We start from the raw sequence: 16,869 nt of genomic DNA on the forward strand, positions 1-16,869 counted from the left end.
GATTCCCGGAACACCAGGGACTTCATGAACATTTGTGAATGGATTTTTGAATGTAAAAAGAAAACTTGGCCCAGACTTGTACAAACCCGGTTCCAAAAAAGTTGGGACAAATTGTGATTAAAAACAGATTGCAATGATGTGTTCAAATGTCAATATTTTATTCAGAATACAACATAGATGACAAATGTTTAAACTGAGACGATGTATCATTTTAAGGGGAAAATAAGTTGATTTTAAATTTAATGCCATCAACACGGGGACAAGGCCATGTTTACCACCGTGTGGCATCCCCTCTTCTTTTTTTAACATATTCTTTAAGTCTGCAAATGTCTGGGGACTGAGGAGACAAGTTGCTCAAGAATGTTGTCCCATTCTTGTCTAATACAGGCTTTATAGTGTCTCAACTGCCTTTTGTCCCATCTTCCTCTTTATGATGCGCCAAATGTTTTCATGGGTGAAATATCTGGACTGCAGGCTGGCCATATCAGTACTCGGATCCTTCTTCTACCCAGCCATGATGTGTTAATTGATGCAGTATGTGGTCTGGCATTGTCATGTTGGAAAATGCAAGGTCTTCCCTGAAAGGGATGACATCTGGATGGGAGCATGTGTTGTTCTAGAACTTGGATATACCTTTCAGCATTGATGGTGTTTTTCCAGATGTGTAAGCTGCCCCATGACACACGCACTCATGCAACCCCATACCATCAGAGATGCTGGCTTCTGAACTGAGCGCTGATAACAACTTGGTTTGTCCTTGTCCCCTTTAGTCCGGATGACATGGCGTCCCAGTTTTCTAAAAAGAAATTAACATTTTGATTCGTCTGACCACAGAACAGTTTACGTTACCACAGTCCATTTTAAATGAGTCTTAGACCAGAGAAAAATTAGCCTTGCCCCACTGTTCAAAATTAATATGAGTAGTTTTTTGTTATTAAAATTAAAATCAAACTACTTTACAAGTTCTGAAAATCCATCATCATGTTGGTTTTAGGTAATTGAAAAAACAAGCAGAAAATGTGAACCAAGTCATGTGACCCATACTCTTCTAAATATGTCTGTCATTATCAAATAGGATAGCGATAACAGTATTATTAGGTGGAAAATCTGAAAAGTTTCTCATACCTCCAAGAGACTAAAGAGTATGTATCTTGTGGTGCACATCGCCTGTTCAAGTGCTAATATACATAACACCGCTTCCAGCAGTGGACAGGGGTCATCATGGGGCACCCTGACTGATCTGTGGTTATGCAGCCCCATTTGCAACGAACTGTGATGCACTGTGTATTCTGACACCTTTCTATCAGAACCAACATTAACTTCTTGAGCAATTAAGTAGCTTGTCTGTTTGATCAGACCACATGGGCCACCCTTTGCTCCCCACATGCATCAATGAGCCTTGGCCGCCCATGATCCTGTTGTCAGTTCACCACTGTTCCTTCCTTGGACCACTTTGGATGTATATTGACCACTGCAGACCGGCAACAGTCCCCAGTTGTCTAGCCATCACAATTATTTGGCCCTTGTCAAACTTACTCAAATCTTTACTCTTGCCCATATTTCCTAGCCTTACAAGCCAAGACCCATCGCGGCAGATTAGATTTGCTGCCTCTATTTGCTACATTTTTCCTGCTTCTAACACATCAACTTTGAGGACAACATGTTAATTTGCCGCCTAATAAATCCCACCCACTAAGTGCCATTATGAAGAGATAATCAGTGTCATTCATTTTACCTGTCAGTGCAGTGGTCATAATGTTATGCGGATCTTGTCCAAGTACTTGAATCTTGTCAAAGATTATATATATATATATATATATATATATATATATATATATATATATATATATATATATACACACACACACACATTTGTTACATTTTGATATGAAGACAGTTACATTTTTTTAATTTGTAGCTGAAGTGTCCAAGTACTTTTGAGGGGGCACAGTGTATCCATATCAGATATAATTTACATTAAAAAAATAAAAAATTTACTCCAAAAAACAAAATAAGTTGGTTCATTTTCCTGAAAAAAAAAATCACCAACTTCATCGAAGGCCTCATCGAAGGCCCTTCATCGAAAGAAAAAACTTGAAGCTATAATTTATTTTAGTCACTAGAGGGAGACATGGACAGTGATCCATAAATATTCACAAAAAAAAATAGTTCTTTATCTTATAATAATAATAGATTTTATTTATAACGCACTTTTCATTCCGAAGAATCTCAAACTGCAACAATGACAAGGGAAAAAAATAAATAAAAATAAAAATATAGAATAATACACACAATCAACCAACACATAACAGTTAAAAGCTTTTCTGAACAGTCTCTGTAAGCTCGACAGTACACTGTGGTCCACTCCATGTTTTACATTTCTCCCAGCGCTAGAGGCTCTATTGCTACATATTCCCAATACAGCAGTGTCCTGATATATATAAGAAAGAGGGACAATCTTACATTAAGTGTTTTCCATAATCTACATTTTAATGACTGATTATAGATATTAGCAAAGATTTGTATGATGTCCTCTTGAAGAAAAGATGTCAATTAATATGACATGGTGTGACTGCTGAACAAGGCATTATCATAATGCGCTGGCATCATGTTACAGAGAGAGACTGGGAGCAGTTAATTTTCGTTTGGACCAGATGTATGATAGTTTTCTATATGGCATATTCCTCAACCATAAATCCACTCCAACCCAGCCCCCACACATTAAGCACTGCCATCAACACCAGAAAAACTCTGACTGGACAGTTTGTATACTGATCAAAGCCGAATTCAATGATTTCAATAGCAGGACTGTCTGTAGGTTTAAATTATTTATTTCAATGAGTATATTGAGACTGCTACGTATGTGACATTCACAGTTTCAGCACACAGAAAATACAAATACAGAATATATATTGTGAACATAGTATAAAAGAGCAAAACTAGTTCAGAAGGCCACGAATATGATTTTTTAAAGTATTCTTTTAGACCTAAAATACTACCCTATGTAACTGACAATAACTGTTATAATGACAAAAGTCATTTCATAATTAGTAAAAATATATGTTTAATAATGAACAGTGTAATTATGGATGTAAAAAGTACATTAATGCTTAACACATTTACAAACTGTGCCAGGCTTTTATTAAGTGCTTTAATGTTTTTAGTATATAAAATATCCCTTTCAAAACACCTCAAAAATAAATCATTTATGTTAGATATTGTTAAGACATCTAGTGTGAGGTAGGAAACATTCACAACGTAGGAAAATATTTTATTTATTGAAGCTTGTTTTTCTATATATTAAGATATAAATATGTGTATGTGTACACATTTTTTCTCACAATTGCAAGCAAAAAGGTCAGAATTGTGAGATAAAAAAAAACATTTTTTATTTCATGGTGGAAACTAGCTTCAATAAGTAACTATTTTATAATAACATTTTGTTATGTATAATGCTTAACAGGTCATTAGACAAATACTCTAATATAGTTAAATTGATCATTTATATGTATTCACATTTGAATGTACATAAACTACCGATCTGTTAAGCACAAAACATTGATTAAATGAACCTAATTGTGTTAAACCTTAAGAATAATAATGGCCTTTATACTTTGTCTCAAATATAGACATAGGACAAAGGGATTGAACTTGAAACTTAGCGAGTGCTCCTTAAAAAAATAATCTGCCCCAATTTGCTCATGTTCTACAAATGGGTTGTACAGTTTGTTTGGCTGTCCGGCTGATCACAACCTTTCAGGTTTGATTGGATTCAGTGTCTTGCAGACTTGCAGATTTTGTCAAATACTTCAGGAAACGCATCTTTACAGTCGAGCTGCTCTCTGAGTTTATGATACAATGTTCCATCGAACATGTCCCAGAATTCCTGTCGTTCCATGTATACATCCGCATACAGCATCTGGAATCTAGATATGGAAGTGTTGTGTTAAAAAATACCCTGTTATGACAATAAAATTTTAAAGACTTTTATCACAGACAATTTGACTACATTTCAAAACTAGGTTATCTAGGCCAGTCTTTACCAAAAACTAGAAAGGTGAAAAGTGATAACTGACCCATGAACATCTCTAACAAACTTCTCCAGCTGGCGCGTGGATGATCTGGCTTCAAAGTGTTTGACTTGGGGCTCTCCGTACGCTCCGATATCAACATACAGTTCATCTTCATCTCCTTTAGGATGCACCATCCCTGGCTGGTTGGGCAGCACGAAGGGACACAGCCACAGAGGATACACCTACAACACGCATAGCCATGAGCAAAATTCACTAAAAGTAATGCAACAAATATAGACTATCATTGAAAACGTGAGGTCAGTCAAGTTTTCAAATGTTTTTGAAACACCAAGGCTGCATTTATTTAATAAAAAACAACAACAACAAAAAAAACGGTAGAAACGGTCATACTGTGGAATATTATTACAATTTAAAATAACTGCTATCTATTTAAATATATTTTCAAATGTAATGTATTCTTGTGATCAAAGCTGAATTTTCAGCATCATTACTCCATCGTAGTTCATGCACATTTTCTTATTGGATAATTTTTTTTATCCTCCTCAAGTGAGCGGTTGAGGTTTTTTGCGCACATTTTTTAGAATTTATGCGCATCTTGGCATTTCCATCCAGTGTTTTTTTTTATTTTATGCGATATCCTGAAATGTGCATAAAATAGGTGTATGGAAACATAGCTAGTCTCACATGATCCTTCAGGAATCATTCTTATATGCTGATGTGCTGCTCAAGAAACATTTCTTATTATTATCAATGTTAAAAAAAAAGTAGTGCTGCTTAATATTTTTGTGGAAACTGTGATACACTACCATTTAAAATTTGAGTGAGAGTTTTTATTTTTAAATAGAAATTAATACTTGTATTCAATAACCACATTTGAAATGTTACAAAAGATTTCCATTTTAAATAAATACTTTTCTAACTTTCTGTTCATACTTCAAAAAAATATTAAGCAGCAAAAACTCTTTTTAACATTGATAAGAGACATTATTAGTAATTGAGCACCAGTATTAACAGATAATAATTAAGCAGCAAATCATCATATTAGAATGGTGTAGTAATTATGTAAGCACTACATATAGTTTAAATTAATCTAATTGTGTTAAACCTTAATTCGAAGTAATTTAACCTTAATTAAAGTATTTGCTTTTTTAAGTGTATCTGCCCCAATTTGCTCATGTTCTTTAGCAAATGGATTGTACAGTTTGTTTGGCTGTTCAGCTGATCACAACATTAATTGAGCAGCAAATCATCATATCAGAATGATGTTGATGAAATTCAGCTTTGCCATCACAAGAATAAATTACACTTAAAATATATTAAAATAGAAAAGAGAAATGATCAAATGTAACGTGTGTAATAGTGGCTCTTGTAACATTGTAGACATTGTTCTGATTTGGCTGCTTTAGAGCTGTTCAGTTAGTCTGGGAGAGAATTCGCTTTTTAAGTCATGAGTTCCCATGAGAATGTCTAATGTGTTTTCAGAATAGCAGCTTTCGATTTTTGTGTAAAATAAAGTCTGAGCATTACTGGAACATACTTTCATATAAATAAATTATATCTGCTTTTTTCAATTGATAAAGATTCCTGCGTTGAAATTTTAGCATATAATAATGACAAAACAAAAACAGATTTATTATAATATAATATAACAATAACAAACAAAACAGTACAGATTTAAAAGAACATTGGTAACCAGACAACCGTCAACTGTCCGGTTACCGACATTCTTTATTCTTCAAAATATCTTTTTTTTTTTTGACAGAAGAAAGAAACTCATAGAGGTTTGGAATAACATGAAGGTGAGCAAATTATGACAGAATTTAAATTTTTGGGTGAACTATCTCTTTAAAGATTAAATATTAAATATTTTATTTATTTTTTTACCCTTTAAATATTATACAGTGATCATACTATCCTTACTAATAGTGATATTAAAGGGATAGTTCACACAAAAATGAAAATTCGATGTTTATCTGCTTACCCCCATGGCATCCAAGATATAGGTGTGTTTTTTTTTTCAGTAGAACACAAATGAAGATTTTTAACTCCAAACGTTGCTCGTATAATGCATGTTAATGGGGTATAATTCTATAAGAGTAAAAAACACACAGACATACGAATCCATATTAAACCCGGTGGCTCGTGGCGACACATTGATGTCTTAAGACACAAAACGGTTAGTTTCTGTGAGAAAACCCAACAGTATTTGTTACTTTTTGCCTCATATCAGACGAATCTCATCTAGTATTTACTTCCAAAGGCCAACACCATTACTTCCGTCGAATAAGGTCAAAATACAGGTGCGATCACAGATCGTTTCACAGACCGATATTTTCTTAAGTGTCTTAAGATATCAATGTGTCGCAACGAGCCACAGGGTTTTATATGGATTCGTATGTCTGTGTTTTTTTTGGGTGAACTATCCCTTTAAAACACATTTTAGGCTTAATAATAAGAAATGTGCATAGTGCAATAAAGAAGTACTCCAAATACATTTTAATTATAATATTTATATCAGTAAGTCTCAAGTGATATGCCGGTAAATATGTTAATGGATTTGTAGTATACTTAGTGTGAAATAAATGTATTTAGTGTTGTTAAAAGTACCAACCGCGATACTAAATTGCTACTGAAATTTTAAAAATATGACGCTTTGAGCGCTGTTGGGTGAAATTGTAAACACCTCTGACTGGCCATTGTGCTCACACGCTCATCAAATATGTCTGTGATTGGCTACTACAATCAGCGCATCACAAACATGTTGTAAATGTACATCAATGACACTTTTCACAGAGCACTTGCACAGATACACACAGAGCGTTTAAATGCAGGTGTCTATCAGCCTACTGGTCTGCTGTTGACGCCTGATTGTGCTTTTCCTGCTCCCGCTTTCAGAACACTTTCAAACACTTTTGTGTTCTTTCAAACTGCTGCCGTGCATTGATCATTGTAGCAGGCACATCCGATGAGCATGTGAGCACAATGGCCAGTCAGAGGTGTTTATGATTAAAGCTCAACAGCGCTCGAAGCGTCACATTTGTAACATTTCAGTACCGTTTTGGTATAGCGGTTGGTACTTTTAAAAACACTAAATGTATTTATAACACAACCCTAGTAAAAAAAAACTATACTAAAATGTGTCTATTTGTTTGGGTGTCTCACATGTATGTCCTCATGGAAGCGTAGGATGGAGGCCTTGATGTGCTTCATGGGGACCAGCATGTCCTGCACCACATGGTGCTGCTCGTACAGTTTGCGGATGGTCTCTCCTTGCGTGAGCTTCAGCAGGGAGATCTTAGGAGGAACCATCCAGCCAAACACATACCTGAACAATGGGTTATTCCCAAACGGAATGATGTCCTGAAAAACAGGGAATGGTGGATGGAAATGAGATGGAAAACAAACAAACGTTTATACGGATGATAGATGAAAAAGTATATAAAAGATATAGAATAAGACAGAAAGGAAATTGGCTGACCGATCAATATCTCTTACAGTATTTTTCCTGGAAGTACTGTTAGCAAGTATACAGTATGTACACCACTCTTTATGATCCCAAAAGTCAAGTTTGAAAGTCAAAGCACACTCAGAGCACACTGTCCTGACCTTGTCCATCTCAGCGTTAGCTGCATAATTTATTAAGTAATGTTATACTAGTGCTGCCAAACAACAGACAACGCATATTTCCTGTAGCTAATGGAAGGCTTTAGTGGATATAATGCATCAAAACTGTGCGAGGACGTTTGAGCCAGAAGGGTTAAGAGAGAGAGCGGGACACGTGGCTTGATTAAGATGGAAGAGAGGGATAATAGTTGTCTCTTTAAATATGCATTATGGAAAAAGTGAAAAATGATAACACTAATGCAACCAATAGAGGAGGAAGTATGTGTCTGACTACACTTTGAGTGTACAGTACACCACAAACCAAAAGCCAAATTGAAAGTTAAAACTTGTAACAGGCTGTCTCAATAAGAGTCAAATGCAAAGCAAGATGATGACAGTTCTTGGAAGATACATTCCCTAGAGATCCAGTACAAAATATAAAATGTTGGGATAACTGTGGAGAAAGTCATACTTGCATACTAATCTCCCCATGTTACACTGGATTAGAATAAATAAAATGATTGTATTATATACTAGTTGAGACCCAATGTAGATGAATAATAGTATATAAAGATATATACTCTTCTAGGAGAGTGATCTTGAATAGTAGTTGAATAATAGAGCAAAAATCAGTGACAGCAGTTGGCTAAAATTTCTTAGAATGATTTCAAGTTTAAATGATTTATTAACCAAGCTCTGAAAAAAAGCCATATAATTGGGTCATTTTGTTTGTGAGTGCAGTTTTTCAGAGTAATTTACTTGTAATTCCCAGAAAATGCTGCGGGTGTGTCTGTGGTAGTAGTGCCGGAGAGGAATGTACTCCACTGCAATACGGTCCTGCTTGAGAAAACCCTCCACATGCCGAAAGAACCACGGCTTGTAATAGTGACCTATACAGTTAGTCTAACAGACAATGGGAAAGACAGAGAGAAAAAGAAACTATGATAATATAATGGTTTAATTGTAAATGTTTCATAATAAACACACACCAGTGTCATTGAAAAGTGGACCAAGAAAACAGGTAAGTGGGTATTGAAGAATAAAAAAATTAAACAGCTACATTTTTTTATCTCAAAATTATCATAATTATCGTAATTCCAAGTTTATGTCTTACAATTCTGACTTTTTTCTTATTATTGTGAGTTTAACATTCAATTCTGACTTTTTTCTTATTATTGTGAGTTTAACATTCAATTCTGACTTTTTTTTCGCAAGTGAGTTTAACATGGAATTCACAATTCTGAGAAAAGTCAGAATTTAGAGATAAACTTGGAATTGTGATAGTTGAACATGAAATTCAGACTTTTAATCAATTAAAAGTTTAAAGGAACTGTATGTAAGATATGTATTTTTATTAATCATAAAATGGCCCTGATATGTCACTAGACATTAAGAAATCATGTTCATTCCAAAGCCTTATATCACTGACAACAGTAGTCCGGCCAGGATATTGTCATTTAAAAGTTGTTGTCGCAGCCCTTAACTGATGTTGATGTTGTCATGTTGTGTTTTGGCCTGAAGCTCCGCCCTCCACCTATCTACCAATCACGAAGTCAGTAGTGTTTCAGCATCCGGGTTGCCAGATCTGCTCTAGTTACCACAGCTGCCGCTACAAACGTTCCTGCTGGATCCTGCAGCCTATCTGGCAACCTCGAGTCAAGGGGAGGGGGAGAGGGGATACACCTGCAGTACCAGTTTTGGCCACAATCTTACATTCACTTCCTTTAACACTCAATTCTGACTTTTTCCTCACAATTGCAAGTTTAACACTCAATTCTAACTTTTTTCTCACAACTGCGAGTTTAACACTCAATTTTGACTTTTTTTAATCACAATTTCATGTTTCACACTCAATTCTGCCTTTTTTAAAATCACAATTCCAAGTTTAACACCCAATTAAAAAAAATAAAAAATCTGACAACTGAGACACAATTCTGACTTTAACACTCAATTCTGACTTTCCCACAACTGAGAGTTTAACTCTCAATTTGAACTTTTTTTAATCACTATTGCATATAAAAAAAGCTATATAAAAGCAATTCTGAATTTATTTTCACAATTCCTATTTTAACACTCAATTCTGACTTTTTTTCTCAATTTTGTTTAACCATAATTAACTCAGTTTAACTCAACATTGTGTTAAACATGCAATCTGAATATATCACAATTGTGAGTTCAACACTCAATTCTGTCCTTTTTCTGGCAGAATATTAAAAATATAAACTTTTATTTTTTAAACCATGGCAGAAACAAGCTTCCTTATGTGGGCCATAGAAAAAGTACTGAAAAAAAACTACTTTTATTACAGAATGTTCATTATCACCTTGTCAGGCTCTGCATAATCTGTCATGGTGCCCGTCATAATCACAGCCTCGTCCCGAGAGAACTGCAGTCCCTCCACAAACTGGTTCTCCTTATTGGCTGATTCCTCAGCAAACTTCTTGCAAATAGCATCCAAGCCACGAACAGGTTCGTAACAAAGCTTCACCCATTTTCGCGCTGGAATTATCCGGATCTCCGCCGCAACCAGGAACCCCAGGGTACCGCAGGACCATGGAACGGCATAGAACAGGTCCGAGTTTTCTTTCTGAGAGCAAGAATTTTGTTTTAATATAGATTTGTAACATGCCTATATTTGTGTGTGTGTCTGTATTTTATATAATCTGTAACAATGGACTCACCTCAGTGCAGCGGACCAGACTACCATCAGCCAACACCAGCTCAAAGGCCACACAAATGTGCTGGAACAGGCCGTAGATGTGAGATGAAGACTCAATGCCTGTTCCCATTACCAGCCCACCTGAATGGAACGTGAGACAATCATGAGAGACAGTTTCAAGCGCTTGATGGGGATGACCTCATCACAATAAACAGCCCAAAAATACATTTATAATATATTTGGAATGCGAATTCAAAATCTAAAAGGGTTAGTTCACCTAAAAATGAAAATTCTGTCATTAATTAGTCACCCTCATGCTGTTCCAGACCCTAAGACCTCTGTTCATCTTCGGAACACAAATGAAGATATTTTTGCTGAAATTCGATGGCTTAGAAAGGCCTCCATTGACACCAATGTCATTTCCTCTCTCAAGACCCATAAAAGACACCAAAGACGTTGTTACAAAGCCCATCTCACTACAGTGGCTCTACAATAATTTTATGAAGTGACGAGAACAGTTTTTGTGCGCAAAAAAAACGAAATAACGACTTATATAGTGATGGGCCGATTTCAAAACACTGTTTCCTGTAGCTTTGGAGCTTTATGACTCAGTGTGTCGAATCAGCTGAATTATGAATCGATAAACTGATTCATTAAGCTCTGAGGCTTCAAGAAGAAGTGTTTTGAAATCGGCCCATCACTATACAAGTCATTAAAGCAGCACTTGGCTACTTTTGCTCTCGGGGTCCCCCTACAGTTTGGAAAAAATAATGTCCTCAACTACTGTCGTAAGATCTGTCATCCTACAACAGGGGATGCCATCGCGCGTGCATTTGTTGACATGACAACCCGGATAGCCCTGAACTAGTGATGCGTGGGTCGTCTCATAACCCGTGGACCCCGTATGTCTATTTAATGGTCGCGGGTGCGGGTTGTAAAAATATACAGTGGTGCGGTGCGGGTCAAATAACTTCATAAAAGTGGCGCCGCGGGTTGGTGCAGCACTAACAGTTCCCCTGAACACTGCAAGAGTTCACATGCAGGTGTTCTTCTGGCGGTCAGTGGCATATGCTTCAGCATGTCATATGAATATAATTTCATGGGTTTTATTTTTTTCAAACGCCAAATAATCACGATGCTCACGTTTACAAGCCAGCGTCATTATAGTAGTCTATTAGTTACTGTTTTACAGAATCTATATGATACTTCAGTTCAATGTTTGAGTGGTAGGTAATCACCGTAACAAGCAGGACAGCATCGGTCAGGCACACCTCCTTCAGCTCACGCCAACGAGCAAACGCTGGTCACATGTTGATCCTCGTCCTGCCTTTAATCCCATCACTTTTTCGTTTCCTCTTATTGCTTTCCTCCAACAAAACCTTTTCTTTCTTATTTGTCTGTGCTGCTTCGGACATGACTATATTATCTGACGAACAAAGTTGGGCTCGCACGTCCGAATGTAAGGAAGTGTAGGTGTTGGTGGAAGTGACGTATATGCCGTAAAGCAGTCGAATTTTGTAGTTCTTTTTGTTCTCGGGTTACTACCCGAAACCCAAAGTTTAAAAGTACGATTAAAAACGATACAGACCCCATCAGGCTATGGCAGACGTGTCATTCAACCTATTGTAAGTCGATTTATCATCACAAGAGTCTTGAAAATATATTATGAAGGTTGAAAAGTTACCTAGTGCTGCTTTAAAGGGTTACTTCAGCGATTAGCATAATGGCTTTGTATCAGTAGAAACCCTGGAGTATATTCAAATGATTGTGCTTTCCCCCCTCATATCCCCCTGAGACGACAGATTATTACATTTTATTTCTGGAAAAATTCCTCCTATGATGCAAATTGACGATATTTGCATCATAGGAGGAATGTTTGGCCAAAGGCTAAAGACTACAGCCAGCAGAGGGGGAGCCTTTTCCGCATGTTTTGAACCCGCGCATGGGGGATGGAAGATTACACTCAGCTTGCAGGGAGAGCTCAGCTGGCAGCTAAAGGCACTCATTTAAACGGAGCTATGGTGAGCAATGTAAGTCTTTTAACTTCTCAAATTAATTTCTATGAAAGTTAAGCTTGCAAAGGCATGAACTGAAACGCGCCAGACTGAACTCGCGTTGTGAATGTATGCCGTGAGTGTAGTCGCGATTACCTCAGCTCTCATCATGAGAGCTCATTTGTCTGACTCCTGCAGTTAGTGCTCAGTGCTGTGATACTCGCGCGGTGACTCACTCATTATATTGAACAGACACATTCAGTTTTTAATTGTAGTGTCTTCTCCAACTCCGCCACCATAATCCAGTAGGTGGCTTTGGGAATGGCCTAACGGGGCAGCGAAGCATTCTGGGAATTGTAGTCTTTCATCCCCATGAGACAAAAATACATTTTCTCTCTTTTCTCAGTCTAGAAGTCACCAAATTCAAAAATAATTTTACATTTCTACTACATTGATGACCCAGTTTAAATACAGATTCATCCTCCCAGCGCTGAAGTACCCCTTTAAGTTGTTGTTTTTTGCGCACAAAAACTATTCTTGTCACTTCATAAAATTATTGTAGAGACACTGTAGTGAGATGGGCTTTGTAACGACGTCTTTAGTGCCTTTTATGGGTCTTGAGAGAGGAAATGACATTGGTGTCAATGAAGGCCTGTCTGAGCCATCGGATTTCAACAAAAATATCTTCATTTGTGTTCCGAAGATGAACAGGTCTTACGGGTGTTGAACGACACGAGGGTGAGAAATTAATGACAGAAATTTCATTTTTGGGCGAACTAATCCTTTAATAATGCATACACTAGTACTAAGAATTTGGGGTTGGATGTTCTTTTGCTCACCAAGGATACATTTATTTGATCAAAAATACAATTAAATCTGTAATACTGTGAAACAGTATTACGATATAAACAAAAAAATGTATTAAGATTTTTTTTTTTAAAATGTACTTAATCATGCCAAAGCTGAATTGTCAGCATCATTACTCCAGTCTTGACACTTTTTTTTTTTTTTAGTAATGGGACAGCAAATTATACCCTTTTTGGGAAAAGTTCCAGCTGGAGGCTACAAAGGAAGGATCAAAAGTCCAAATATCTGACCTTTGATTGGAGATGCACAAAACTGTTTTTAGAAATGGTCTCGTATAAAACTATTGCTTTGATAAGGTGCTTACAGTTTCAAAGATATAGGAATCAATACATGTGGCTAGAAATATCTCCTATCGTGCAACGCTTTACAAACACAAAACACCTTTCCATTGTCTTGTTACTAAGCACTGTGTCTCTACAGAATTACAAATGAATTTGAAGGAGAGTCCGTAAACATTTCTCCGCCGATGAGCGCTCTTTTCTAGGATCTATAAACACTTTCAGCAATAGGACCCGTATCCGCCCTAATCGAATCTGCCTCATTGAAACAGGGACTATGCTCATCCATAACCTAATTAGGAGCAGCCTCTGATGCACCACACATGGCATATAATATTGATCAGGAGAGAACGTTACGCTACGATTAAAGAAAGCGAATATCTGCAAGTGCTCAGAGACATTAAACAAATCCCTCGTGGAGCGTGCGGAAAGAGAGGGAGAGATCATTCAGGACAGGAATGATGATTTACAGTCTTCATCTAAATGGAGAGGAGTGTTGCCGTGCGCTGAATAGAAAATGTTCAAATGCATCTAAATGTTTTCTGTAATCTGAGACTTGGTAACAAACAAGCATAACTAGGCTTAGGGGAAAGTATGTGCACCCTTTAAGCCGGGTGCACACTGTGCGATTTTGCCCACGATTTGGCCGTCTGAGACAAATTTAGCAAATCCTAAAAGATTCCTCTGATCCTAAGCTAAAATCTGACGTCTTTGTTCGTTAGTTTGACATGTTCACCGGCAGCCGATTAATGACCACTGCGATCAAATTTTACCTCAGACGAAATTCTGGCAGTGTCAAAAGATTTGGCGCACGATCCTGCAGTGACTTCTCCTACGACGATCGTCAAATATCTCATTTTTTCAAGACAAACTATGACCAAAACGAGAGCTAGCGATTTCTTCATAGAGTCACAGAGTCGACAACACAAACCTACGTAGGTTCGTGCAGGAAGTAAGACTGGAATTACTAATTTGTTTTCACTTCCCTCTCATAACCTACCAACTGTGAGGTCATCAAGTTCAGGCAACACAGGAAGTGTCCAGCCAATAGAGTTGAGCAGAGCGGTCACCTGACCCATGTTAGCTAAAGGTTCAACACGCACCACCTGGAAAATTGGTAAAGTAAATGCTTGATTTGTTGTTTGTAACAATTGTAAATGTCCTTTCTCTTTACATTGTATTATTTGACCAGTCACATATGATGCAAATTGAAATTCTTATCTAAATATATTTTTTCTGTCCACTGAAAGCATTGTCTTTCCAAAATTTTAATAAGGAAAATCTAAAAATTGTTGCTGGTAAAAAAAAGCATATTTGGCAACAGCCACCTGTTGTTTTGTGTCCACCTCCAGGATGTCCATCATGTTAATCATTATGTTCTTGTGCGTCTTCTTGTATTTCCCCACCCTGAGGGACACAGTCAGCCATCCTGGACGACCTGTGCACATATATTTCTTCTCTTTTCCGTCTTTTTTCCATTCTCGCACCTGGAAAATTAAAATCGGCACATTTTATCCAAATCAAATTGCTTTGAACTCTCATCAAGTTTATGGATTCTTTTTTTGTGTGTTACATTTATCAGCAATAACCACAATAAAACAGCTGCAATATTTTGTATATCTTTCACTAATTTCAAGTTTATTTTGATTTGGTTGTGATGTCATTTAATTGTGAAATTAGTCTATTTTTGATCAGTTTGACATCTTTATATTTGTGCGCCTCTGTGTTATTGTAGTACTATTTAGATAGTATTATAGTATTTATTAATATTTTGAATTAGCTTTCATTTTTAGTTGTTTATTTTTTTTATTTTAACTTTAGTGTGAGACATACATATTTGTGCACCTTAGTGATATTTTAGAAATATTTATATAGGCCTAATATAGGCTAGTATTTATTAATATTTTGAACAGGCTTTCATTTTTAGTTCAGTTTCATATTTTAAGCCCTTTATCATTTTAGTGTAAGTTTTAGTATTATAATTTTGTTATGTGCTAGTTCGTTTTTTGTTGTTGTTGTTTTAATATTTCTATTTAGCATTAATTTATTTGTATTTCCGTTTTCTTAACTTTCTTACTTCAACTTATTTATTTCCGTTAAAATCTTTCCTAAAATATTAATATTTTAGCTTTATTTGACAAAAAACGATTTTAAATAGTTTTACTTTTAGTTGCCTTGATAGATGTACAAATGCTGTTATTATGACGAATAGTAGGGGGCGTGTCTATAACTTTTCGCCACGCCCCCAGTGTCATCACCCCTATTACAACAGCGACATGCAGAGACACTGCTAGCTACATTATACTCTTTATATATATATATATATATATATATATATATATATATATATATATATATATATATATATATATATATATTATTTGATTTTTATTAAATTTTTTGAAGAGTCACTTCCTCCCTAACTTAATAGATCAGGCACATTTCATGCTTTTCATTGCATATTCATTTCTAAAGTGTATGCAGAATGCGTTCTTAATCTCAATGTACAGACTAAATATTGGTTGCAATCAGATCCCGATTTGCTTAACGCGATATTTAAATAAAATATATGAAATACTACATTGTATAATGAAAGTACAGTTAAAAATCCGACGCTCTATCTATTACAAAAATAAAGCATGATGTGTTTTGCCTTTACCTGTCTCTGAATGTCTCTGACTCGTTGGTCGTGCTGTTTAGGCGCTGAGCACATCTTGAAGATGATCCACGCGCGCAAGTAATAGTACACATCAAAGATGACGGATAACGGGAGGAGAAAGAGGCAAACAAAGATCCATCTCTGGTGTATTATCACGTACTCCAAGCCCTTCACTTTAATCCATAACAAAAACAAAACAACTAACCCACCCAAATACAACAACGGATCCATTCCGACAGATTTTTAAATCACGAGTCTCCTATTTTAAACAAAGCATGGAGCTTGTTGTTTGTCTTTTCTTTGGCAAATGCTTTTTAAATGTATTTACAACGGACGAAGATAAAAACACATGCATTAACGCGGTCTAATAAACTGTCATTTCATTCTTCTTCTTGTATTCGCTAAGCAATAAAGCCTCACCACTTGCACGCGTACTAGTTGTCATCTATATTTTGCATGCCGTTTAGGAACTTGTCCAGGTGGTCTAAGCAACGCCCCCAGCTCGCAGTGATTGGTCAGTAGAGCGTCAAATCAGATGACGCCAGTGGCTTCGTATCGTCTCTTCAGCCAATCACAAGAAAGAATCACCGTCACACCATTGACTGAGTGCGATGTGTTCATTATCATGCAACAGTTGAGAAATGAGGCGATACAGATCAGATAGGGTGCACATGTCTGACCTGCTGCCGAGCTTTTCTCTTTATATATATTTTTACTGATATAGCCTAGTTCAAAAGATGAATTTAATGTGCTATTTATATCGAATTCTGTCTAA

At 36.4% G+C, this 16,869-nt stretch overlaps 1 protein-coding gene across 1 annotated transcript; it reads right to left on the reverse strand.

The window, feature by feature from the left end:
• Positions 1-2,813: 2,813 nt before the first annotated feature.
• On the reverse strand, positions 2,814-16,557 carry dhcr24 (24-dehydrocholesterol reductase). Its single transcript, XM_067417148.1, has 9 exons — positions 16,095-16,557; positions 14,764-14,922; positions 14,436-14,541; positions 10,319-10,437; positions 9,961-10,224; positions 8,397-8,540; positions 7,197-7,394; positions 4,077-4,255; positions 2,814-3,926 (listed from the first exon to the last, which is right to left on the reverse strand). The coding sequence occupies exons 1-9, from the start codon at positions 16,323-16,325 to the stop codon at positions 3,773-3,775; spliced, it is 1,554 nt and encodes a 517-aa protein (XP_067273249.1). The 5' UTR covers positions 16,326-16,557; the 3' UTR covers positions 2,814-3,772.
• Between the last annotated feature and the right edge of the window lie 312 nt (positions 16,558-16,869).

The sequence above is a fragment of the Pseudorasbora parva genome, chromosome 15, assembly GCF_024679245.1.
Source record: "Pseudorasbora parva isolate DD20220531a chromosome 15, ASM2467924v1, whole genome shotgun sequence".
Classification (NCBI taxonomy): Eukaryota; Metazoa; Chordata; class Actinopteri; order Cypriniformes; family Gobionidae; genus Pseudorasbora; species Pseudorasbora parva.